This window comes from Medicago sativa, chromosome 8 (assembly GCF_051527215.1).
Source record: "Medicago sativa cultivar Bolivia chromosome 8, Bolivia_mono, whole genome shotgun sequence".
Lineage (NCBI taxonomy): Eukaryota > Viridiplantae > Streptophyta > Magnoliopsida > Fabales > Fabaceae > Medicago > Medicago sativa.
Genome location: NC_140756.1, coordinates 54,919,206 through 54,943,659, shown reverse-complemented (window position 1 = coordinate 54,943,659; position 24,454 = coordinate 54,919,206). Strand labels below are relative to the sequence as shown.

The window sequence follows — 24,454 nt, the reverse complement described above, 5'->3', positions numbered from 1 at the left end:
TCTTGACATTCAAATCATTTGGGTTCCCTAAGTTGGTTTTATTTTGTAGGTTGGGGAGAAGATTTATTTGAGGCATTTAATTTATCTGTTGGTGTTTTGTGGGTATCAGAATAATTTACATTGAAGAAAATATTTCTATAAGAATGCTTTTTGGGTAAATATTTCTATATGTTTTGTTGTTTTTTTCTAAGCAACAAATTATAACTTTGCTCTTGACTCTCATGTTTCCAAACACACTTCAAGAGCAAGAGCCATTGTTGGATCGTTTGAATATCACACTTCCAAATTGACTTGTCACAAATATTAATGTTAAATATATTTTCCAGATTAAATAGCTTAGTGGCTTAGTAAAAATCAAATTGTGGGGAAAATGTGAAATAATATAGTCTTTTATGGCAACAATCCTCCTAGTCATTGGTTTTAATGACAATAAACTTTTCAATAACAAAAGAAGTCTTCTAAATACATACTACTGAATAACTTCCTTAAGTATATGGTTAAAAACATGTTTAATAATCTCAAGCTGGAAGCAACACAAAAGTATAATGAGAAGATGGCTTGGACACTCAAGTAAGAGAAGTCATCAAGATTGATTAAGAGACACGCAAGCATGTATTAGTTATATGCTTCAAGCATCAAAATCTTCCAAGAGTTTACAACCCGTGAAAGATTTGACGACCCTTCAAGGCTTTAACAAGTATGGCATCCTTCTTTTCACTTTGTGTCATGAAGTCATTAAATTCGCCCATAAGATCGGTATATTTTCCCAATAAATCATTCACCTGTTGGAAATATAAAATAAGCTACCATATATTAGCAACTACTTACATCATTTTTCAACATAACAAATTTAACTAGTGTAAAATGTATGGAAGTAAATCAGATCCTAAACTGAATGGAGTGTAAACCTCAGTTCTTGAACAAAATATAACTTAATTTCACAATATCATTCAACATTTCCAACACTTTTTTTTTCAGGTTTTCCTCATGAAGGACATTTTATATTTGTATGTATTTGAAAATGGATTTGTTTCTCTATGGCTCTAATATGTTATTCTTCGATTCCTTACCATGTAATCTTTTTTTAATTAAAATGTTAGTGTTCAAAGGAATGCAAACTAAAATAAGTTGAAGAGTACTAATACGATATGGCAACAAAAATTTGGAAATGCAGCTTGTACAAATTTGGATACATAAAAGTATAAACCATACCAATAATTGTAATTCCTCTCGGGTAATTATTTTGCTGGCATGGATATGTAGGCACTTCAAAAAAACCTGATAATTTTCAGGATTGTTTAATTTCTCTTTGACTTTTTCAAGGAAGGCAAGTTCTTCACTGTACCAACCGTGCATACCTGAGACAACAAAACTTTTTAAAGTTATAAAATGAATCATAAAGGGAAATATCGTTAAAATCACTATCAAACAAATGATAAATCACCAAAACAAATTGAATATGTGGTTTTTCATCGTATAAGTAAAACATGCAAACAATGACAACAAGCAAGCCTCATCCCACTAAGTGGGGTATACTACATCGATCAAACAATGCAATATATTCTCTATTCAATCCGAGAATCTCTAGATCTTTGTTAATAGTTTCTCATATAGTTTTTCTAGACACTTCTGCCTCTATTGATTTTACTACGCCCAATCTGATCTACTCGCCCCATTACAAAATCTACAGGTATTTTCTATACATTTCCAAACCACCTATGTCAAGTTGCCACCATCTTTTTTATGATAGGTTCGACCCCGACTCTCTCTTTCTCTTCTATTTAAGATTGTCGTTTCTAATCCTGTCATGCAAAAAAAAGAAAGTATTTTGTATGGCCCAGCGCCAGCATTTCTCAATAGAGAGACCTTAAGTTTTTAAAACTTTTCCCATGATAAGTGGCAAAAAAAATATGCATTTTGCTTTTTATAATGACTTTTCAAGAGTTACAAAATACTTCACAACATCAACAAAATTCTAATTTATGCAATTTTTCATTCACAGGTGAACAATATATGAGATAGCAATTTGAAGTATATTTGATTCGTTTGTTCAAATATGCATGTCATGCCATGCTACCAAAAGATAAAGCGATGCTTAAAAATATAACAGAAAACCATATAACTTACTTTTATTCAAGACATGAGCAAATAATCCTTCTGCAAAACAACACTTTATTAGAAATAATAATAATAAAGGGAGAAAAAATTAGACTTTATATTGATGTGAAAATTAGTTGTAAAATTACCATTGGATTCACATTGTGTCAAAAACTCATTAAATCCCTCCACAAGATCAGAATGTTTTCCCAACAAATCGCCTATCTGAAAGAATAAGACATTGAGTTTTAACAATTATATAGAGTATGGCTCAACGGAACATATTTCACCGTTGAGTATCTTCAACAAAATACAACATGAATTCTTCTTCATTTCAGTATTTTAACATAATTTTTGTATTAAAATTTAATGTTCAATGCAAGCCAAATTAAATTCAAGAGTTATAGGATGTGACAGAAAATCCAAAAATGTAACTTCTGAAAATTTGGATGTATAAACTATTACATGATCAAAGTGAAGAAGATAACTTGCAGCACAAGTTACCACACAACAAGGATGATAAACATAACTTGAAGCACAAGAAACAAAATGAAGCCTAGTGTTTAGAGTTAATTAGATGTTGTAAACCTACAGTTACTATGGTGCACTCTATTTCATCTATAAATAAGCTTGTAATCATTTACCAATTAATAAGATTTGTGACTTTTATTCATTTGTTTTCTGATTGATAATATGGTATCAGTTTCTCTCTTCAAGAGAGAGAGAGAGACAGTTAGTTACGATCCAGTTCTAACCGTTTTCCGCCATTGAAGCTTGAAGCTCAAGCTTCTTCATCACTCTGTTTTTCTTCTTGCTTTTGATCTCAATTTCTTATTGAGACTTTCTTTTTCTTCACATTTCTCGTGAATTGATTCTTCTCCTTCTTCAATTTTTGTTCCTCCTCTGATTCACCATGGTTCGTAATCAGCGCGAAGATACTGATCTCCATTTTACGTTCATCCGAGTGAAGGTCCTCACTCTGTGATAATTTCTCCCAAATTTATTGGCTCCAATTATCTTTCTTGGAGTAGATCTATGCAGCGTGCTCTTGGCACGAAGAACAAGCTCCCTTTCATCAACGGATCCATCCCTGTTCCAGATGATGATGATCTTAACAGAAATGCTTGGGAACGTTGCAATCATCTTGTGCAATCTTGGCTCATTTCTTCAGTTTCTGATTCGATTGCACAAACTATTGTCTTTCATGATACAGCGTTTGAAGTTTGGAAAGACCTTAAAGAAAGATTCTCCAAGGTAGATCGTATCAGAATTGCAAATTTGCGTTCTTCCATTAATAATCTCAAGCAAGGTTCCAAATCAGTTTTGGAGTATTTCACTGAGTTGAAAGCTCTATGGGAAGAGCTTCATTCTCATCGTCCTATTCAGAATTGCACTTGTCCAAGTCAGTGTCAATGTGCTGCTATGAGAGCTAACAAAGAGTATCGTGTTGAAGATCAAATCATTCAGTTTCTAACTGGCCTAAATGATCAGTTTTCAGTTGTGAAAACTCAAGTTCTTCTACTTGATCCTTTACCTTCTTTGAATAAGGTTTTCTCTCTAGTTGTCCAGGAAGAGAGTAACACTATACTGTCTCCTTCTCTTTCCTCCATGGATGAAGGCTCTGTTCTTGTGAATGCTTCTGATGCTAGAAGACCTCAAGGTCGTGGTAGAGGTTCCTTCACTAAACCTTCTACTAGATATTGCTCATTTTGCAATAGATATAACCATACTGTTGAGTATTGTTATCAAAAGCATGGCTTTCCCAACAAATCTAACACTCAGTCACAATCTGCTAGTCATTCACAAGCTAATGCCTCTTCAGTTGAATCTTCTGATGCAAGTAATGTTTCTGGTGGAGTTAATGCTGTTTCTGGTGGTATTGGCAATGTTTCTGGTAATATTGGTTTGGCTCAGGATCAGCTTGATCAGCTTGTATCTCTGCTTCAGCAAGCAAATTTGATTTCCTCAGCCTCAGCCCCTCCTTCTGGTCCTACCACCAATCATATCAATGTTTCCCCTCAAAACACTCCTGGATATTCTGCTTCCTCCTCATCTGCAGGTATATACAGTATCCATTCCTCCTCTTTACCTTCAAATTCATATTGGTTACTTGATTCAGATGCTAATGAACATATTTGCAGCCATTTATCTCATTTTTCATCCCTTTACTCTATTAAACCTGTTTATGTTAATCTGCCTAATAACACTACTGTTGTTATTCATCAAGCTGGTACTATCACATTCAGTCCTCAATTTTATCTTACCAATGTTTTATATTGTCCAACCTTCAAGTTGAATCTCATGTCTGTTGCTAAAGTGTGTCAATCTCTATCATGTGTTTTTCACTTTTCTGCTACACAATGTCTTATACAGGACACCAAGTCATTGAAGATGATTGGTTTGGCTAGTCAGCAAGATGGCCTATACAAGTTTCATAGTTCAAATTTAGCTTCTGTCAATTCTGTTTCTAGCACAATAAATGTACCATGTACTTCTGTTTCTGCTACTACTTGTAATGCAAGCCAGTTTATTCCTGTTAAAGCCTTATGGCATTTCAGATTGGGACATTTATCTCATCAAAGAATGGATAAAATGTCATCTTTGTACTCTTCTATTGTCAATGATAATAAAGCAACTTGTGACATTTGTCACTTTGCCAAGCAGAAGCACACTCCCTTTACTTCTAGTTTATCTCATGCATCTTCTAATTTTGAATTGTTGCATCTTGACATATGGGGTCCCTTATCTGTTTCATCTGTTCATGGTCACAAATATTTTTTAACCATTGTTGATGATCATAGTAGATTTCTATGGATCATATTGCTTAAATCCAAAGCTGAAGTTCCCCATCATGTCAAATCCTTTATCACCATGATTCAAAACCAATTCAAAGTTACCCCTAAAATCATTAGGTCTGATAATGGACCAGAATTCATGCTTTCTGATTTTTATGCCTCTCTTGATATCTTACACCAAAAATCATGTGTTGAAACTCCTCAACAAAATGCAAGAGTTGAGAGAAAACACCAACATATTCTTAATGTTGGTAGAGCCCTTCTTTTTCAATCCAAACTTCCCTCTTCTTACTGGTCTTATGCCATTCTTCATGCAGTTTATCTTATCAATAGAATCACCACTCCTATCCTTCAAAATCAATCTCCCTTTCAAGTTTTATACCATAAACTTCCTGATATTTCATCCTTTAAAGTGTTTGGATGTCTCTGTTATGCATCCTCACTACATGTTAATAGAACCAAATTGCATCCCAGAGCTAGAAAGTCTATATTTCTTGGTTTTCAATCAGGTTACAAGGGTTTCATACTCTTAGACATGCATTCTAGAACCATTTTCATTTCTAGACATGTTATCTTTTCTGAACACATTCTTCCCTATCCTAGCAATCCTGATTCCATCACTTCTCAATGGGAGTATTTTTCCTCCACACCTACCACACAACTTTCCACTTCTCATGATCTCACTCCTATTCCTTCCATCATTGTTGATGACCCTCCTTTTGACTCTTCTCTTGACAACCCTACTCCTCCTGCTCCCACTTTACCTGCTCCTACTAGACAGTCAACTAGAGTCTCTAATACTCCTGCATACTTACAAGATTATGTCTGTAATAATACTCATGCTTATCTTTATCCTATTACACATTATGTTTCTCATCATAAATTGTCTAACCAACATTCTTGTTTTGTCAACTCTTTACATTCCAACCCAGAACCTAAATCTTTCACTGAGGCAAACAAATTTGACTGCTGGAAGCAAGCAATGCAAGCTGAACTTTCTGCTCTTGAGTCAACTGGTACCTGGAAACTTGTTGATCTACCAGAACATGTCACACCTATTGGTTGTAAATAGATCTATAGAGTCAAGTACCATGCAGATGGCTCTATTGAGAGGTACAAAGCCAGACTTGTGGCCAAAGGATACAACCAGATTAAAGGCATTGATTTTTTTGACACATTTTCACCTGTGGCTAAAATGACCACAGTAAGAATGGTTCTTGCTTTGGCATCAATCAATCATTGGAATTTACATCAACTTGATGTAAATAATGCCTTCCTCCATGGTGATTTACAAGAGGATGTATACATGACTCTTCCACCAGGTGTTTCATCATCCAAACCTAATCAAGTTTGCAAACTGATGAAATCCTTATATGGTCTCAAACAAGCAAGCATGAAATGGTTTGAGAAGTTGACTTCTATCCTATTGCAGCATCATTACATTCAAGCACCATCTGATCATTCCTTGTTTATCAAGAAAACTGCTTCATCCTTTACAGTTTTATTGGTGTATGTAGATGATATCATACTTGCTGGAGATTCATTGATTGAGTTTGATCATATCAAATCTATCTTACACAACTCTTTCAAAATCAAGAATCTTGGCCAACTTAAATATTTTTTGGGTTTGGAGGTTGCTCATTCCAAACAAGGTATCTCTTTGTGTCAAAGAAAGTACTATTTGGATCTCTTGTCTGATTCAGGCTCCATTCATTCTAAGCCTGTCTCCACACCTTCTGATCCCTCAATCAAACTTCACCATGATTCATCTCTCCCTTATGATGATATTCCTTCTTATAGGAGATTGGTAGGCAGATTGCTTTATTTGACCACTACCAGACCTAACATCACCTTCATTACTCAGCAACTTAGTCAATTTCTCTCTAAACCCACACAAACTCATCATCATGCTGCTTTGAGAGTTCTCAGATACCTCAAAGGATGTCCAGGCAAAGGTCTTCACTTTCCCAGAAACTCACCTTTACATTTGCAAGGTTTTTCTGATGCTGATTGGGGAGGGTGTATTGACACCAGAAGATCTATTGGTGGCCAGTGCTTCTTTCTTGGTTATTCCTTAATATCATGGAGAACCAAGAAGCAACTAACTGTATCCAGATCTTCTTCAGAAGCTGAATACAGGGCCCTTGCATCTGCCTCTTGTGAACTGCAATGGCTTCTCTACTTGCTCAGAGACTTGCATGTTCAATGTTCAAAGCCTCCAGTTTTGTTTTGTGACAACCAAAGTGCTCTTCATATTGCTGCCAATCCAGTTTTTCATGAAAGAACAAAACATCTAGACATTGACTGTCACATTGTCAGGGAAAAGCTACAGGCTGGTATTTTAAAACTTCTACCTGTGTCTTCTCAAGACCAATTGGCAGATTTCTTCACCAAGCCATTGCTGCCTCAACCTTTTGGTGTTTTACTATCCAAGCTGGGCTTGCTAGACCTCTATCAAGCTCCACCTTGTGGGGGGCTATTACATGATCAAAGTGAAGAAGATAACTTGCAGCACAAGTTACCACACAACAAGGATGATAAACATAACTTGGAGCACAAGAAACAAAATGAAGCATAGTGTTTATAGTTGATTAGATGTTGTAAACCTACAGTTACTATGGTGCACTCTATTTCATCTATAAATAAGCTTGTAATCATTTACCAATTAATAAGATTTGTGACTTTTATTCATTTGTTTTTTGATTGATAATATAAACCATTTTACCATTGTTTGTAGTTCTTGTCTTGTAATTGTTCCCATTCTGTAGCTATGTAGGGACTTCTCAAATTTTTGGTAATCCTCGTGTATTCCTAACCTCTCCGTGACTTTGTTAAGGTAAGAAAATGCTTCACTGGACATAACTGAAAATGACATATTTTAAAGTAATAAACAAATCATACGTAAATGAGTTCACTATCATGATCATGTAACTTCATCATGCAACATCATGACCTTCACCTTTATGACACTTCTTTTTTTCATCACGCTCCTCATTTGCACTCATCAAACCTTTGTTAATTTCTGGATCAGGATGTTCGACAATGAGGTCGCGATCACCTTTCGTATCAATGGTCATGTCACTGTTTCGCTCATCAGACACCTCTGCACTTATCAAACCTTTGTTAAATTCTGGATCAATATTTTTGACAATGAGATCATGATCACCTTGCAAATCGTTGGCCTTCTCGGTACTCAGTCCGACAAACAAATTCCTAATGAAAAAGCATTGAAAACTTTACCAATTTCAAGAAATTCAAACACCATTAACAATGTAGAATGTAGTTGAAGGGAAATATATCTATGGAGAAAGAAAATACTAAATCTCAATTGCATTATGTAGAACATACTATTTATAAAATAATTGACTCCAAGAGTAACTCGTTAAAGTTACTCCAAGGTTTAACCGTCAATTAAATTATAATCAATGGCTAACATTAATCACAAATTGATACTCATGTGATCCTATTTTGCGCATCCCTTATTAACTGCTACCATAGTTTTAACATCACTAGCATCATTTATTTATCAATACTTAAGTTATAGATAACCTAACTAGAAATCAATAAATAGCTTGGAATATTACACAATTGTTATTTTACATGTAATTGAGCTAAGTCGTAAATGTATTTATTCGCACCACATAGAAGTTCTCTTAGAATTATCATAATAAATGGTGGAAACACCAAGAATTTAGGATAGTGAAAATTTCTTTTTTTTTTTTATTTTTGTTTAACACCCCTATATAGCAATTGGTTACGACTTTCAAAATTTCAAATTTCATGAATGGGAACCATTTCAAATTTGTGCCTTTTCATTTTAAACCATTTTTGAATGGTAGCATTGCTTCATGGTCATTTTCTAAAGCCTCGATAAACAGATTTCAGATCAATAAAACATCAATCAACTTTCATATTCAAAGATCAAATATCACTTTCTCACAAAAACTTTCAAACTTCCATTTTGTGAAACCTTGATTATATTTTCATATTCAAAATGGTTTCTCCGCATCATGTTATATTCATTTGAGAGTGATATTAATTTGATAACAACACCGTACAATTATTCTTCATTATTCATTTGTAAAAAATTTATCATTGTTTGTTGAGGATTCTTGTTAAAGATAGTGGGGTGCTATCTTGATTGTTTGTGAGAATTTCAACATAGGGTGTGGTGAAGATTCTTGTTGTAAAGATACTGGGGGTGCTATAGAAAGATTGTTAGGGAGCCTTGGGGTAAGGTTGCTTGTAAAAAAGATTCTATCGTAGTGGAATTCCTTCACAGGGTGTGGAGGGAGTGGATGTGCCCTTAGTTTAGAAGGGAACCATTATAATTTCTTGTGTCCATTTTTCTCTTCCCTACACTCTTTATTTTTCGCATTCATTCATATGTTCAACATAATTTTCCAAACAAATGATAAGAACCTTAAACTCACAAAAACAATCTTGCCATAAAAAAAATCCTAAAATGTCTGAAAACCTAATTCACCCCCCTAGGTTGCACTTTGAACTTCCTGTTTGGTTAATATTGAAGATTTCATATAATTAGGGTTTCATAATAATGAAAATAAATAACTACAGAAGTTAGAGATAAAAATCATGCAAGAAAGAAGCAAATGAATATGATCTTGCTTCACAAAGTTAAACACTACAAGAAACTAAAATAAAACTAAACATTAACCAGAATAAATATAAACGAAAATCACATTGCAAACAAAAAATAATGAAAAATAAAATAAAATAAAAAATTACGAGTCTTGTGTAGTAGACAGCGTGGGGCGTTTGGGTTGTGAATTAATGTCAGCAGCTTCATTATCTTTGGACCTTTTCATTTCTGTTTCAAGAATAAATAAATGATTAAAAGAAAGAAAAACAAACACTGTAATATTATAAAACAAAAAAAGATTTTATAAAGTTGGAATGGATGATGGGTAAATCAAAGATCCTAGAAGTGAATATTTATGATGATGATGATGATGGTTGTAGAATTCAGAAGATCCTAAATCAGATGATGGGTAAACCAAAAATTCTAGAAGTGAATAATGATGATGATGATGATGATGATGATGATGATGATGGTGATGGTGATAGCTGTAGAATTTACAAGATCTTAGATCATTCAAAATGAAACCCAGAAAATGGATCTAACCGAAGAGAATTCAGAAAGGCCTGAAACACGTGATGATGATGATGATGATGATCTTAGGTATGGAATGGTTGATGGGTGTAAATCAAAGATCCTTTGCGAGTGACATCTTAGTGTATGTTTGGTTGTGACAAAAATCCATTCAAATTTATAATTAAAACTAAGTACACTGGTATTTTCACATTGTCCTTCTCATTTAATGTTTTTTATCATCCAATCAAAATGGATTATGACTCACTTAAATATTTTAGCCAATCAAAAAATGGATCATGACTCATTTATTTTTCACTAGCCAATCAAAATGAATCAGAACTCATGTGTAAATTAATACATGATTTTTTTCTATATATAAAAAATTTGTTTTTCATTATTTTCATTTGCCTCCATCATGACTCACTTAAATATTTTAGCCAATCACAACATGAATGGTGACTCATTTGCTTTTTACTAGCCAATAAAAATGACTCATGACTCATTTGTAAAGTAATACATTTTTTTCATATAAATAATCTGCTTTTCATTATTTTTATGTGCCTCCATCATGACTCATTTAGATATTTTAGCCAATAAAAAAATGGATCATGACTCATTTGTTTTTCTCTAACCAATCAAAATGATTTTCATTTGCCTCCATTATGACTCATTTAAATATTTTAGCCAATAAAAAAATGGATCATAACTCGTTTGTTTTTCTATAACCAATCAAAATGAATCGTGATTCATTTGTAAAGTAATACTTGATTTTTTATTTTTATATAGACAATTTGTTTTTCACTATTTTTATTTGCCTATTTCTCCAACAAAATATAATGCATTTTTTGTGTTTTTATAAAAGCATGGCAGTTTATTCATTTGGTGGTATATTATGAGGTTTATTTCCTATTTTATTTGTTTACAATTGAACATGCTACTTTTTCAGTTTTCTATTGGAGAACATGGGTTTGCATTCGATGACTTCAACACATTTAAGTTAAATGATATAATTTAGAGCCGAGACAAAGTTTTATATTTGATATAGAATCAAGATGTTAGAGTTTAGATATTTTATACTGATGGAGTATTCCTTAATGATTTTTTTAGGGAAAATAACTTATATCATTTCATTAAATATCAAATCAGTAATATATGCTGGAATTTCATCAAAGATACGAAAGCTATGAAGGAATGTGGCTGCCTTAGCTAACTCATGGGCAACCTCATTTGATTGCCTCCTAATAAACTCAATATAAGAGTTTGTTAAATAGGAATTACATAATTGGATACTACTATTAAAGAATGCCATCTTTTTTGAAAAATGTAAAATCATTGTTCATTCAATATACCAATGTCTAAAGATTTATGATGACATTACTGAACCAATTAAGATTAAAGAGGGGAAGAACAACAAAAAAGAAACCACGTGTTGTGGATAAACCTCTGTAAACAACCAAAGTTAATAACGGTATGAAACTTGTTAAAAAAGCTTGGAACAAAAGTTGATATTTTGGACTAACAGAAATGTTTGCTAGACAATGCTTAGTCACTTTTACTTCTTTTACTTTGTTAAGCCGCTATAATTTGTAAGGATAACTTAGGGTTGGTATATCTAATTTATCTACCATGTAGTTAGACATCACATTCTCGCAACTTCCATTGTCAATGATATTATCACAAAATTTTCCTAAAGGAGTGCATCAAATGTGGAGAATATTGTGTCTTAACCAAGGCTCTTTCTTTACTGATTCTCCATGATTCATCAACTGTAACTAATGATTACTATCAATGAGCTATTCATCGTATAATGGGTATTCATCTTCTTCTACTTCAAGCATTTGTATTGTTTATTTTTCTTCGAGTACTATATATGCTTCTCCTTTGATGATGGTGATGGTTCTTTGAGTTGGATAACGTGAAGCTATATGTCCAAAATCTTGATATTCAAATCATTTGGGTTCCCTAAGTTGGTTTTATTTTGTAGGTTGGGGAGAAGATTTATTTGAGGCATTTAATTTATCTGTTGGTGTTTTGTGGGTATCAGAATAATTTACATTGAAGAAAATATTTCTATAAGAATGCTTTTTGGGTAAATATTTCTATATGTTTTGTGGTTTTTTTCTAAGCAACAAATTTAACTTTGCTATTGACGCTCATGTTTCCAAACACATTTCAAGACCAAGAGCCGTTGTTGGGTCGTTTGAATATCACACTTCCAAATTGACTTGTCACAAATATTAATGTTGAATATATTTTTCAAATTAAATAGCTCAGTGGCTTAGTAAAAATCAAATTGTGGGGAAAATGTGAAATAATAAACTCTTTTATGGTAGCAATCCTCCTAGTCATTGGTTTTAACGACAATAAACTTTTTGATAACAAAATAAATCTTCTAAATACATACTACTGAATAAGTTCCTTAAGTATATGGTTAAAAACATGTTTAATAATCTCAAGCTGGAAGCAACACAAAATTATAACTGAGAAGATGGCTTGGATACTCAAGTAAGAGAAGTCATCAAGATTGATTAAGAGACACACAAGCATGTATTAGTTTTATGCTTCAAACATCACAATGGTCCAAGAGTTTACAACTCATTTCATATTTGACGACCCTTCAAAGCTTTAACAAGTTTGGCATTCTTCTTTTCACATTGTGTCATGAAATCATTAAATTCTCCCATAAGATCGGTATATTTTCCCAATAAATCGTACACCTGTTGGAAATATAAAATAAGCTACCATAAATTAGCAACTACTTACAGCATTCTTCAGCATAACAAATTTAACTAGACTAAAACATATGGAATTCAATCAGATCCTAAACTGAATGGAGTGTAAACCTCAGTTCTTGAACAAAATATAACTTAACTTCACAATATCATTCAACATTTCCAACACTTCTTTTTCTTCAGGTTTTCCTCATGAAGGACAGTTTATATTTGTATGTATTTGAAAACTGATTTGTTTCTCTGTGTCTCTAATATTTTAATTTATTCTTCGATTCCTTACCATATAACCTTTTTCATAAACTTCGACATTTCCACTGGTGGAAGATGATGAAAACAGAAAACTTGGTGAAGAAGAAAAGAGAAAAGAGAGAGAAAACTATGAATATTATTGAATCAATGTGATGAGTTTGTTACAAAGTTCTATATATAGTACAGAGAGAATCTAACAAACTCTAACTAATTCCTATCTAGGGTTTTGTAATCTAAAGTAGGAACACAATAAGAACCCTAGGTCTGCAAAGGAAACTTGCGCAGCAAGTTAAGTGTATATCAGGAATTAGAAGTTTAACATCCCCCCTCAAGCTTAGCATGGTATAAATCAATCATGTTAAGCTTGGGCAAAAATGAATGAAAGCTCTTAGATGGTAGGGGTTTGGTAAAAAAGTCTGCAAGCTGTGAATGAGACTTGACAGGAAGCAACTTGAAGATGTTTTGTTGAATCTTTTCTCTGACAAAATGGCAATCTATCTCCAAATGCTTTGTCCTTTCATGGAATACTGGATTCTTGGCTATGTGTATGGCGCTTTGATTGTCACAATAGAGAGCTAGAAGCTTGTCACATTTAACTTTTAAGTCTTGCAACAAGTAGAGAAGCCACTGTAGTTCACAACTTGCAAAAGAAAGAGCCCTATATTCTGCCTCTGATGAACTCCTTGCAATGGTATGCTGTTTCTTTGCTCTCCATGAGATTAAGGAGGAACCAAGAAAGAAACAATAACCTGATGTGGACCTTCTACTGTCTACACATCCTGCCCAATCTGCATCAGTAAATCCAAGTAAATGAAGTTTGGAATCTCTTCTGAATAGTAAGCCTTGGCCAGGATTCCCTTTGAGGTATTTTACTACTCTGCATGCAGTATCATAATGTGTAAGAGTTGGAGCATTGAGAAATTGACTCAATTGTTGAACCACAAAGGCTATATCAGGTCTAGTAGTTGTAAGGTACAACAGTTTTCCCACAAGTCTCCTATAACTGAGAATATCATCATGAGGTGGTGAACTGTCTTGATGAAGCTTGATAGAAGGATCAAGAGGAGTTATAGCAGGTTTGGCACCAAGTAACCCAGTGTCCTTTAATAGATCAAGACAATATTTCCTCTGACATATGCTTATGCCTGTCTTGGAATGAGCAACTTCAATGCCTAAAAAATATTTCAACTTTCCAAGATCCTTGATCTTAAACTCAGTATCAAGTTCAGTTTTGATCCTATCTATCTCAATCATGGAATTTCCAGCTAATATGACATCATCCACATATACTAATAAAGCAGTAAAACATGCATCATTATGTAGAATGAACAATGAATGATCTGATGCAGACTGTTTGTACCCTTGATGAAGCAGAAAACCAGTTAGCTTCTCATACCATTTCCTACTGGCTTGCTTCAAACCATATAGAGACTTTAACAATTTACATACTTGATTAGGCTTGGGACTATGAACACCTTGAGGAACTGACATGTAAACATCTTCATTTAAATCTCCATGAAGAAAAGCATTGTTTACATCCAACTGATGGAGGTGCCATGAATTTATGGATGCTAAGGCAAGTAAAGTTCTCACAGTTGTTATCTTGGCTATAGGTGAGAAAGTGTCAAAGAAATCAAGCCCTTCAACTTGTGTATAGCCCTTAGCAACCAATCTTGCCTTATATCTCTCAATAGTCCCATCTGACTTGTGCTTTATCTTATAAACCCATTTGCTCCCTATGGGCTTTATATTTGGTGGAGTATCAACAAAAATCCAAGTTTTGTTCTGATTTAAAGCACTAAGTTCAGAATTCATAGCCTTCACCCAACATTTTTGTTTACTGGCTTCTTTGTAACTAGCTGGTTCAGAAGCATCAGTAATAGCCAAAGCAAATTTCTGGTGGGAAGCAGAAATATTGTTGAGTGAATGATAATGCTTAAGAGGATAGAGTATACCTGAAGAAGGCTGATTGGTTGAATTACTTGAAGAATTGCACACATAGTCTGAAAGGTGGTTAGGTTTATGTGGGATTCTAGTTGACTTTCTAATATTCAACTGTTGTGGTTCTGATTCAATTTGTGTTGGGTTTTGAACTACAATGTTGTTATCTATGTGTACATCTGGTTCATAAAGGTTTGGGTCAGGCTCTTTGTTGGTTTCAGGTTGGTTTTGTTCATTTGGTTCAAGCTGAGATGGAACATGTTCAGTGGCATCTGTAATGGGGTGTTTAGAATGATATTGCCACTGAAACAATTGATTAGGAGTGGAGTAAGGTAAGATGTGTTCATGATAGGTTACATTTCTAGAGACAAGAATGGTTCTATGATTTAAATCATATAAAACAGCACCTTTAATACCTTGCTTGTAACCTAAGAAAACACATTTTTGAGCTCTAGAATCAAATTTTGTTCTATGATTATGTAAGGTTGAAGCATAACAGAGACAACCAAACACTTTGAAAGCATTTAAATCTGGATCATGACCATATCTAAGAAAATAAGGGGACTTATTTTGCAATAAGGGAGTTGGAATACGGTTAATGATGTAAATGGCATGCAAAACTGAGTATGACCAGAAAATTTTTGGGAGTTTTGATTGAAAAAGCAAGGCTCTAGCAACATTTAAGATATGCTGATGTTTTCTTTCTACTCTCCCATTTTGTTGGGGAGTTTCAACACAACTAGTTTGATGTTCTATGCCTTTGGAAGAATAAAAATCAGGCATGAGAAACTCTGGACCATTATCAGTTCTAACAGTCTTAACTTTGCAGTCAAATTGAGTTTCTATGTTAAGAATAAAATTTTGAACACATTTTGAAACTTCAGATTTTGTTTTACACAACATGATCCATGTGAAACGACTGTAATCATCAAGAGCAGTAATGAAATACTTATGACCATGAATTGAACTAATAGAAACTGGACCCCAAATATCAAAATGAATTAGTTCATAACAATGACTAGCTTTATTTACACTGAGCTTGAAAGGAAGCTTTTTATGTCTAGAGTAATGACAGATATCACACACTGAATGACTATCAACTTTAATACAAGGAAAAGATTGTTGCATGCTAAGCAACCTATCATTAGACAAATGCCCTAGTCTAAAGTGCCACATGGCTTCTTGAGGTAGAAAAGTGGTGGAAAAGCTGGCTTGAGATGAAGCTATAACAGGTTGATGAACTTGTGGGTTAAGGTTGAGGAAGTACAATCCTTCAATCAATTCACCCAAACCAGTCATCTTCAAATTGCTCTTGTCCTGTATAAAACATTTATCATTATCAAAAGTTACTATGCAATTATTATCCATGCATAGTTTAGGAACAGATAACAAATTCAATTTGAATTCTGCAACATATAGTACATTTCTAGCAACAAGTCCTGGTGAAAAAGTGACTGTACCAGAGAACTTTGCTATTGCCATATTACCATTTGGTAGTTTGATGTGCACAGGAATAATAGATGCATATGAATCAAAAAATTTGATGGAGGAGCATATATGATCACTAGCACCAGAGTCAACAATCCAAGTTCCAAAACTTGAATGATTCAAAGAATATGAGATTCTAGTTATACCTGAAGTCACATGATTCACCTTGCTTGTGGAAGCTTGATGAGCCTGAAGAAGAGTGACAAGTTGCTCATATTGCTCCTTAGTGATACCAAAAGATGGTTCTGAGTTGCTAGTTCCTTTGCAACTCTTTGAGTCATCCAAATCTTCCCTTTCTTCATTGATCTCCAGAGAAGAGTTATTGACCATTGCAGAATTCTTCTTTCCATAGTTTGGAGGAAAACCATGTTTCCTATAGCAAGTATCAACAGTGTGGTTTTCCCTTCCACAAAAGGAACAAGAACGCTTCTGACCAGGAAAATTACCATTAGGGTTACCATTACCACGTCCTCTTCCTTGTGATTTACTCACTGAATTTACCAAGATTTTTGTCTCATCAACAGGAAGTGAAAATCTAAACTGTCTCTCATGTTGCATAACCATGGAGAAAATCCTATTAATAGGTGGTAAAGGATTCATTAATAGAATCTGAGAACGAACCAAATCAAAGGAATCATTCAAACCAGTAAGAAAACGAATGGAACGCGTGATCTCATGTTGATGTTTAGCATTCATCACACCAGTGAGACACATGCAACGATGAGGACATGCACAAACAGGGGAAGGAAGATAAGCTTCAAGTTCTTCCCACAACACTTTCAAAGCAGTGAAAAATTCAGTAACAGAACGTGAATCTTGCTTCAAACTGAAGATCTCACACTGTAATTCAGAGATACGAATGAAATCACCTTGGGAGAAACGTTCTTTGAGCTCGTTCCAAACATCAATGGCGTTTTCCAGAAAAACAATGCTTTGTGCAATTGAATCCTCAACAGAATTCATAATCCAAGAATGAACTAGCATATTGCAATGATTCCAAGCTTTGAAATTCGGATCAAACTCAGTTGGAACAGGGATAGAACCATCCACAAAATCAAACTTGTTCTTCCCTCCAAGAGCTCTACGCATAGAACGCGCCCAAGAATGGTAGTTTGAATGACTAAGCTTTGGTGTAATGGCGACAGAGGAAGGTCCATCAGAAGGATGAACGTAATACACGTTACCAGGTTGTTGCGACGGATCTTGAACCGGTGCAACCACAGGACCGCCATTAACGCCACCATTTGCATTACCACGAACCATGGTGAAAAAGAAGAGGAAAGAAAACAGGGAAGCGAAAGGAAATTGGAACGAAGATCAGAGTGGAGAAAACGATGCACAACAGAGCTTAGAGAAGCTCTGATACCATCATAAACTTCGACATTTCCACTGGTGGAAGATGATGATCCACTGGTGGAAGATGATGAAAACAGAAAACTTGGTGAAGAAGAAAAGAGAAAAGAGAGAGAAAACTATGAATATTATTGAATCAATGTGATGAGTTTGTTACAAAGTTCTATATATAGTACAGAGAGAATCTAACAAACTCTAACTAATTCCTATCTAGGGTTTTGTAATCTAAAGTAGGAACACAATAAGAACCCTAGGTCTGCAAAGGAAACTTGCGCAGCAAGTTAAGTGTATATCAGGAATTAGAAGTTTAACACTTTTTTAATTAATAGGTTAGTGTTCAATGGAATGCAAACGAAATTAAGTTAAAGAGTACTTTTGTGTAAACCATACCAATAATTGTAATTCCCCTCGGGTAATTAATTCTCTGGCATAGATATGAAGGCACTTCAAAAAATCCTGATAATTTTCAGGATCGCTTAATTTCTCTTTGACTTTTTCAAGGAAGGGAAGCTCTTCTCTGTACATACCTGAGACAACAAAACTTTTTAAAGTTATAAAATGAATCATAGAGGGAAATATCGTTAAAATCACTATCAAACAAATGATAAAACCCCAAAACAAATTGAATATGTGATTTTTCATCGTATAAGTAGAACATGCAAACGACGAGAACAAGCAAGCCTTGTCCCACTAAGTGGGGTCTGCTACATGGATCAAACAATGCCATAATGTTCTATCATATATCATTTCTCTATCCAACCTGTTAATCTCTAGATATTTGTTAATAATTTCTCTTATAGTTTTTCTTGGTACTTCTGCCTCTATTGATTTTACTACACTCAATATGTTCTGATCTACTCGCCCTACTACATAATCTACATGTATTTTCTATACATTTCCAAACCACCTATGTCGAGTTACCACCATATTTTCCGTGATAGGTTCTACCCCGACTCTCTCTTTATCTTCTCTTTAATATTGTCATTTCTAATCCTATCATGAAAAAAAATGTATTATGTATGGCCTAGCGCCATCATTTCTCAATAGAGAGGCATTAAGTTTTTAAAACTTTTCCCATGATAAGTGGCAAAAAAAGATGCATTTTGCTTTAGATAATGACTTTTTCAAGTGTTACAAAATAATACCTCAAAATAAATAAAAAAAAGTGTTACAAATAGTTCACAACTTCAACAAAAGACTAAATTTTACAATTTTTTATTCACAGGTGAACAATGTATGAGATAGCAATTTGAAGTATATTTGCTTCGTTTGTTCAAATATGCATGTCATACAATGCTACCTAAAGATAAAGCGACGCAAAAAATTATAGCATAAAACCATATAACTTACTTTTATTTAAGATATGCGCAAATAATCCTTCTGCAAAACAACACTTTATTAGAAATAATAATAAAGGGAGAAAAAAAATAGACTTTATATTGATGTGAAAATTAGTTGTAAAATTACCATTGGATTCACATTGTGTCAAAAACTCATTAAATCCCTCCACAAGATCAGAATGTTTTCCCAACAAATCGCCTATCTGAAAGAATAAGACATTGAGTTTTAACAATTATATAGAGTATGGCTCAACGGAAAATATTTCCCCGTTGATTATCTTCAACAAAATACAACATGAATTCTTCTTCATTTCAGTATTTTAACATAATTTTTGTATTAAAATTTAATGTTCAATGCAAGCCAAATTAAATTCAAGAGTTATAGGATGTGACAGAAAATCCAAAAATGTAACTTCTGAAAATTTGGATGTATAAACCATATTACCATTGTTTGTAGTTCTTCTCGAGTAATTGTTCCCATTCTGTAGCTATGTAGGGACTTCTCAAATTTTTGGTAATCCTCGTGTATTCCTAACCTCTCTGTGACTTTGTTAAGGTAAGAAAACGCTTCAGTGGACATAACTGAAAATGACATATTTTAAAGTTATAAACAAATCATACGTAAATGAGTTCGCTATCATGATCATGTAATCTTCATCATGCAACATCATGACCTTCACCTTTATGACACTTCTTTTTTTCATCACGCTTCTCATTTGCACTCATCAAACCTTTGTCAATTTTTGGATCAGGATGTTCGACAATGGGGTCGCGATCACCTTTCGTATCAATGGTCATGTCACTCTTTCGTCCATCAGACACCTCTCCACTTATCAAACCTTTGTTAAATTCTGGATCAAGATTTTTGACAATGAGATCATGATCACCTTGAAAATCGTTGGCCTTCTCGGTACTCAATCCGACAAACAAATTCCTAATGAAAAAGCATTTAAAAGATTATCAATTTCAAGAAATTCAAACACCATTATCAATGTTGAATTCAGCTAAAAGGGAATATATCTATCGGGAAAGAAAATACTAAATCTCAATTGCATTATGTAGAACATACTAATTATAATGAGGATGTATAATTGACTCCAAGTGTAACTCATTAAAGTTACTCAAAAGTTTAACCTTTAATTAAATTATAATCAATGGCTAACATTAATCACAAATTGATACTCATGTGATCCTATTTTGCGCATCCCTTATTAATTGCTACAATAGTTTTAACATCACTACCCGCATTTATTTATCACTAAATAGCTTGTTATTAGCTTCAAATCAGTTATTGTTGTTAACCTAATTAGAATTCACTTAAATACAACTTTTTGCTTTGAATCACTACGTTAGTTGACAATAAAAGGAGAAATACAAAGGAAGAGAATGAATTATGGTCCAATTGTTTTGACTGGGTTTATGATCCAAACCGTTGTAGATCGTAATTGTTTAAAGAAAGAGGAGATAAAACCGTTAAAATACTTTTTTTTTTATCATGTTTTAGTTTTATTTTTTAAACATATAACTTAGATTCGCACCACATGTAATTGAGCTAAGTCGTACATGTATTTATTCGCACCACATAGAAGTTCTCTTAGAATTATCATAATAAACGGTGGAAACACCAAGAATTTTGGATAGTGAAAATTTCTTTTTTATTTTTGGTTAACTCTTCAATTCTTAGTCAAAGGGGGCCCTAGTAATCCGGAGTTCGACAAGTGATTGTTCCATCCAAGAATAGAACTTAGATTCGTCTGACTCGTTCACCACTTGAACTCAATTGTTTGTGTGAAGAATATTTCCTTCTTAGACTCGGTTGAGTTTTGATGATAACAAACCCCCGTCAGAAAAGAAGAAAAACTATTGAGGCACCAGAGGAAATTAAGATGAAGATGAAGACTTTTAGATTATATTGTGGGAATCATTGTAAGTATGGTCTTTATATTTGAATTATTACTTTCAACATCTATATAACTTATAATGCTCAAGAAATTCGTTTGAATTTATCACAAATAATTTTCTAAGTCCCCATGTGAAGCAATGTCTAAGAACTTCTACAAAAGTCATTTTTAAGCATATGTAATCGGATACACATTATATGGTAACCAGTTACCAGTATTACAAATTTCAAATTTTATAGAATGTTGTGTGTAACAAATTACACCCCTATATGGTAACCGGTTACCACTTTCAAAATTTCAAATTTTATGAATGGGTACCATTTCAAATTTGTGTCTTTTCATTTTAAACTATTTTTGAAAGGTAGCATTGCTTCATGGACATTTTCTAAAGCCTCTATAAATATATTTCAGATCAATACAACATCAATCAACTTTCATATTCAAAGATCAAATATCACTTTCTCACAAAAACTTTCAAACTTCCATTTTGTGAAACCTTGATTATATTTTCATATTCAAAATGGTTTATGAGCATCAAGTTATATTCATTTTTTTTTTGAATCAGCAAATATTATTAGGCTAGGTTCGCACAAGATGTATTAAACCTGCGAAGGAGGAAAAAGAGTACAAGATAGGGGTAATGAAAAGCACCCAAACACCAATCAAGCTCACTAAAAAACCTCCTATATTCATTTGAGAGTGATATTGATTTGATAACAACCGTACAATTATTCTTCATTATTCATTTGTAAAATTTTCATCATTGTTTCTTAAGGATTCTTGTTAAAGACAGTAGGGTGCTATCTTGTTTGTTTGTGAGAATTTTAACATAGGGTGTGATGAAGATTCTTGTTGTAAAGATAGTGGGGTGCTATAGAAATATTGTTAGGGAGTGCAAATTATTTGCCTAAGGGTCGGATCAATCCCTATTGAGACATGGTGACATGACAAATAGTTTGAATCAAGCTGGTGTTTATAACCCGGGTACGAATTAGTTACTTGGTGGACGGTAGACTGGTATGGATCGACCAAATAAAGAGAAAACGTCTACGCCTTAACAGGCTTGACGCTTGGTGGACTGTGGACTGGTATGGGTCGATCGAATAAAGAACAAACGTCCACGCCTTAACAGGCTTGACGCTTGGTGGACTGTGGACTGGTATGAGTCGATCGAATAAAGGACAAACGTCTACGCCTTAACAGGCTCGACGCTTGGTGGACTGTGGACTGGCATGGATAGACCATTCCTTTTGACTGTTTAAGTCAAGCCAAGACAGCCAGCTCAGCACGACTCCAGACGGATTGATTATTCAAGTCAAGACGGCCAGCTCAGCACGTCTTCAGTCAACGACGGATTGATTGTTCAAGTCAAGACGGCCAGCTCAGCACGTCTTCAGTCAACGACGGATTGATTGTTCAAGTCAAGACGGCCAGCTCAGCACGTCTTCATCCAGCTCAGTACGGATGATCGACGCATCTCGGTTACACGCGCCTGGTACGGATGAGTTGCACTTTAGTCCACGCGCGGCTGTACAGAAAACAGACAACCAATAGAAAGCTCTGGATCACAACTCAATGGGCCTTGAATGATCAAAGAAAGGCCCATTAAACCAACACTTTGAGGACTATAAAAGGGGACACTTAGATGTTTGAAGGAGGGCATTCATTTTCTAGACTAAACATTGTATTCTTTACCTTATTCATTTTAGAGTGTTCTTGGAGCTCCTCCTAGGCAGCTCCACCGAGTAGCTCATCTATTGTAATTCATGTTTACATTCGTGAACAGGGAGCCTTGGGGTAAGTTTTCTTGTAAAAAATATTCTATCGTAGTGGAATTCCTTCACGGGGTGTGGAGGGAGTGGATTTGCCCTTAGTTTAGAAGGGAACCATTATAAATTCTTGTGTCCATTTTTCTCTTCCCTACACTCTTTATTTTTCACATTCATTCATATCTTCAACACAATTTTCCAGAAAAATAATAAGAACCTTAAACTCACAAAAATAACCTGCCTTAAAAAAATCCTAAAATGTCCGAAAACCTAATTCACCTCCCTAGGTTGCACTCTGAACTTATTGTTTGATTAATATTGAAGATTTTATATAATTAGGGTTTCATAATAATGAGAATAATAACTACAGAAGTTAGAGTCAAAAATCATGCAAGAAAGAAACGAATGAATATGATCTTGCTTCACAAAGTTAAACACTACAAGAGAATAAAATAAAATTAAACATTAACCAGAATTAATATAAAACGAAATCACATTGCAAAAAGTAATAATGAAAAATAAAAAATAAAAATAAAAACTTACGAATCTTGTGTGGTAGATAGCGTGGGGCGTTTGGGTTGTGAATCGATGTCAGCAACATCATTATCTTTGGACCTTTTCATTTCTGTTTCAAGAATAAATAAATGATTAAAAGAAAGAAAAACAAACACTATAATATTACAACACAAAAAAAAAAGATTTTATAAAGTTGGAATGGATGATGGGTAAATCAAAGATCCTAGAAGTGAATATTGATGATGATTATGATGATGATGATGATGATGTTAGTTGTAGATGTTAGTTGTAGATTTCAGAATATCCTAAATCAGATGATGGGTAAACAAAAAATCCTAGATGTGAGTGATGATGATGATGATGATGATGATGATGATGATGGTGGTGGTGGTGGTGGTGGTGGTGGCTGTAGAATTCAGAAGATCTTAGATCATTCAAAATGAAACCCAGAAAATGGATCTAACCGAAGAGAATTCAAAAAGGCCTGAAACACGTGATGATGATGATGATGATGATGGTGATCGTAGGTATGGAATGGATGATGGGTGTAAATCAAAGATCCTTTGCTAGTGACATCTTAGTGTATGTTTGGTTGTGACAAAAATCAATTCATATTTATAATTAAAACTAAGTACACGGGTGTTTTCACATTGTCCTTCTCATTAAATGTTTTTTATTATCCAATCAAAATGGATTATGACTCATTTAAATATTTTAGCTAATCAAAAAATGGATCATGACTCATTTATTTTTCACTAGCCAATCAAAATGAATCATATCTCATTTGTAAATTAATACATATTTTTTCTATATATAAAAAATTTGTTTTTAATTATTTTCATTTGCCTCCATCTTGACTCACTTAAATATTTTAGCCAATCACAAAATGAATTGTGACTCATTTTCTTTTCACTAACCAATAAAAATGATTCATGACTCATTTGTAAAGTAATACATTTACACACACACACACACACACACACACAGAGTCTGTTTTTCATTATTTTCATTTGTCTTTATCATGACTCATTTAGATATTTTAGCCAATAAAAAAATAGATCATGACTCATTTGTTTTTCTCTAACCAATCAAAATGATTTTTCATTTGCCTCCATCATGACTCATTTAAATATTTTAGCCAATAAAAAAATGGATCA

The 24,454-nt window shown here is 33.8% G+C and overlaps 2 protein-coding genes across 4 annotated transcripts; both read right to left on the bottom strand.

Annotated features, from left to right (window-relative positions):
* Window positions 1-359: 359 nt before the first annotated feature.
* Window positions 360-10,246, bottom strand: LOC146899626 (uncharacterized). Of its 2 annotated transcripts, none has more exons than XM_085738058.1 (8): window positions 10,039-10,246; window positions 9,642-9,723; window positions 7,852-8,105; window positions 7,618-7,754; window positions 2,247-2,322; window positions 2,128-2,157; window positions 1,213-1,358; window positions 360-782 (listed from the first exon to the last, which is right to left on the bottom strand). In XM_085738058.1, the coding sequence occupies exons 2-8, from the start codon at window positions 9,719-9,721 to the stop codon at window positions 654-656; spliced, it is 852 nt and encodes a 283-aa protein (XP_085594184.1). In that variant the 5' UTR covers window positions 9,722-9,723; window positions 10,039-10,246; the 3' UTR covers window positions 360-653. The 2 variants fall into 2 exon arrangements, with proteins under 2 accessions (XP_085594184.1, XP_085594185.1); XM_085738059.1 differs by having other exon boundaries at window positions 9,994-10,212.
* Window positions 10,247-12,301: 2,055 nt separating this feature from the next.
* On the bottom strand, window positions 12,302-23,877 carry LOC146899625 (uncharacterized). Of its 2 annotated transcripts, XM_085738061.1 has the most exons (8): window positions 23,762-23,877; window positions 23,325-23,406; window positions 19,792-20,045; window positions 19,557-19,693; window positions 19,239-19,314; window positions 19,122-19,151; window positions 18,162-18,298; window positions 12,302-12,725 (listed from the first exon to the last, which is right to left on the bottom strand). In XM_085738061.1, exons 2-8 carry the CDS (start codon window positions 23,402-23,404, stop codon window positions 12,609-12,611), a joined length of 831 nt encoding a protein of 276 aa, XP_085594187.1. In that variant the 5' UTR covers window positions 23,405-23,406; window positions 23,762-23,877; the 3' UTR covers window positions 12,302-12,608. The 2 variants fall into 2 exon arrangements, with proteins under 2 accessions (XP_085594187.1, XP_085594188.1); XM_085738062.1 differs by lacking the exon at window positions 23,762-23,877 and having other exon boundaries at window positions 23,325-23,551.
* Between the last annotated feature and the right edge of the window lie 577 nt (window positions 23,878-24,454).

Coding starts and splice junctions, on each gene's coding strand:
- LOC146899626 (XM_085738058.1), bottom strand. CDS start 9,721: ATGAAAAGGTCCAAAGATAATGAAGCTGCTGACATTAATTCACAACCC. Junction 8,106..9,641: donor CTGTCTACTACACAAGACTC/GTAATTTTTTAT, acceptor CTTTTTCATTAG/GAATTTGTTTGTCGGACTGA. Junction 2,323..7,617: donor GACAAGAACTACAAACAATG/GTAAAATGGTTT, acceptor TTATTCTTTCAG/ATAGGCGATTTGTTGGGAAA.
- LOC146899625 (XM_085738061.1), bottom strand. CDS start 23,404: ATGAAAAGGTCCAAAGATAATGATGTTGCTGACATCGATTCACAACCC. Junction 20,046..23,324: donor CTATCTACCACACAAGATTC/GTAAGTTTTTAT, acceptor CTTTTTCATTAG/GAATTTGTTTGTCGGATTGA. Junction 19,694..19,791: donor AAAAAAGAAGTGTCATAAAG/GTGAAGGTCATG, acceptor TGTCATTTTCAG/TTATGTCCACTGAAGCGTTT.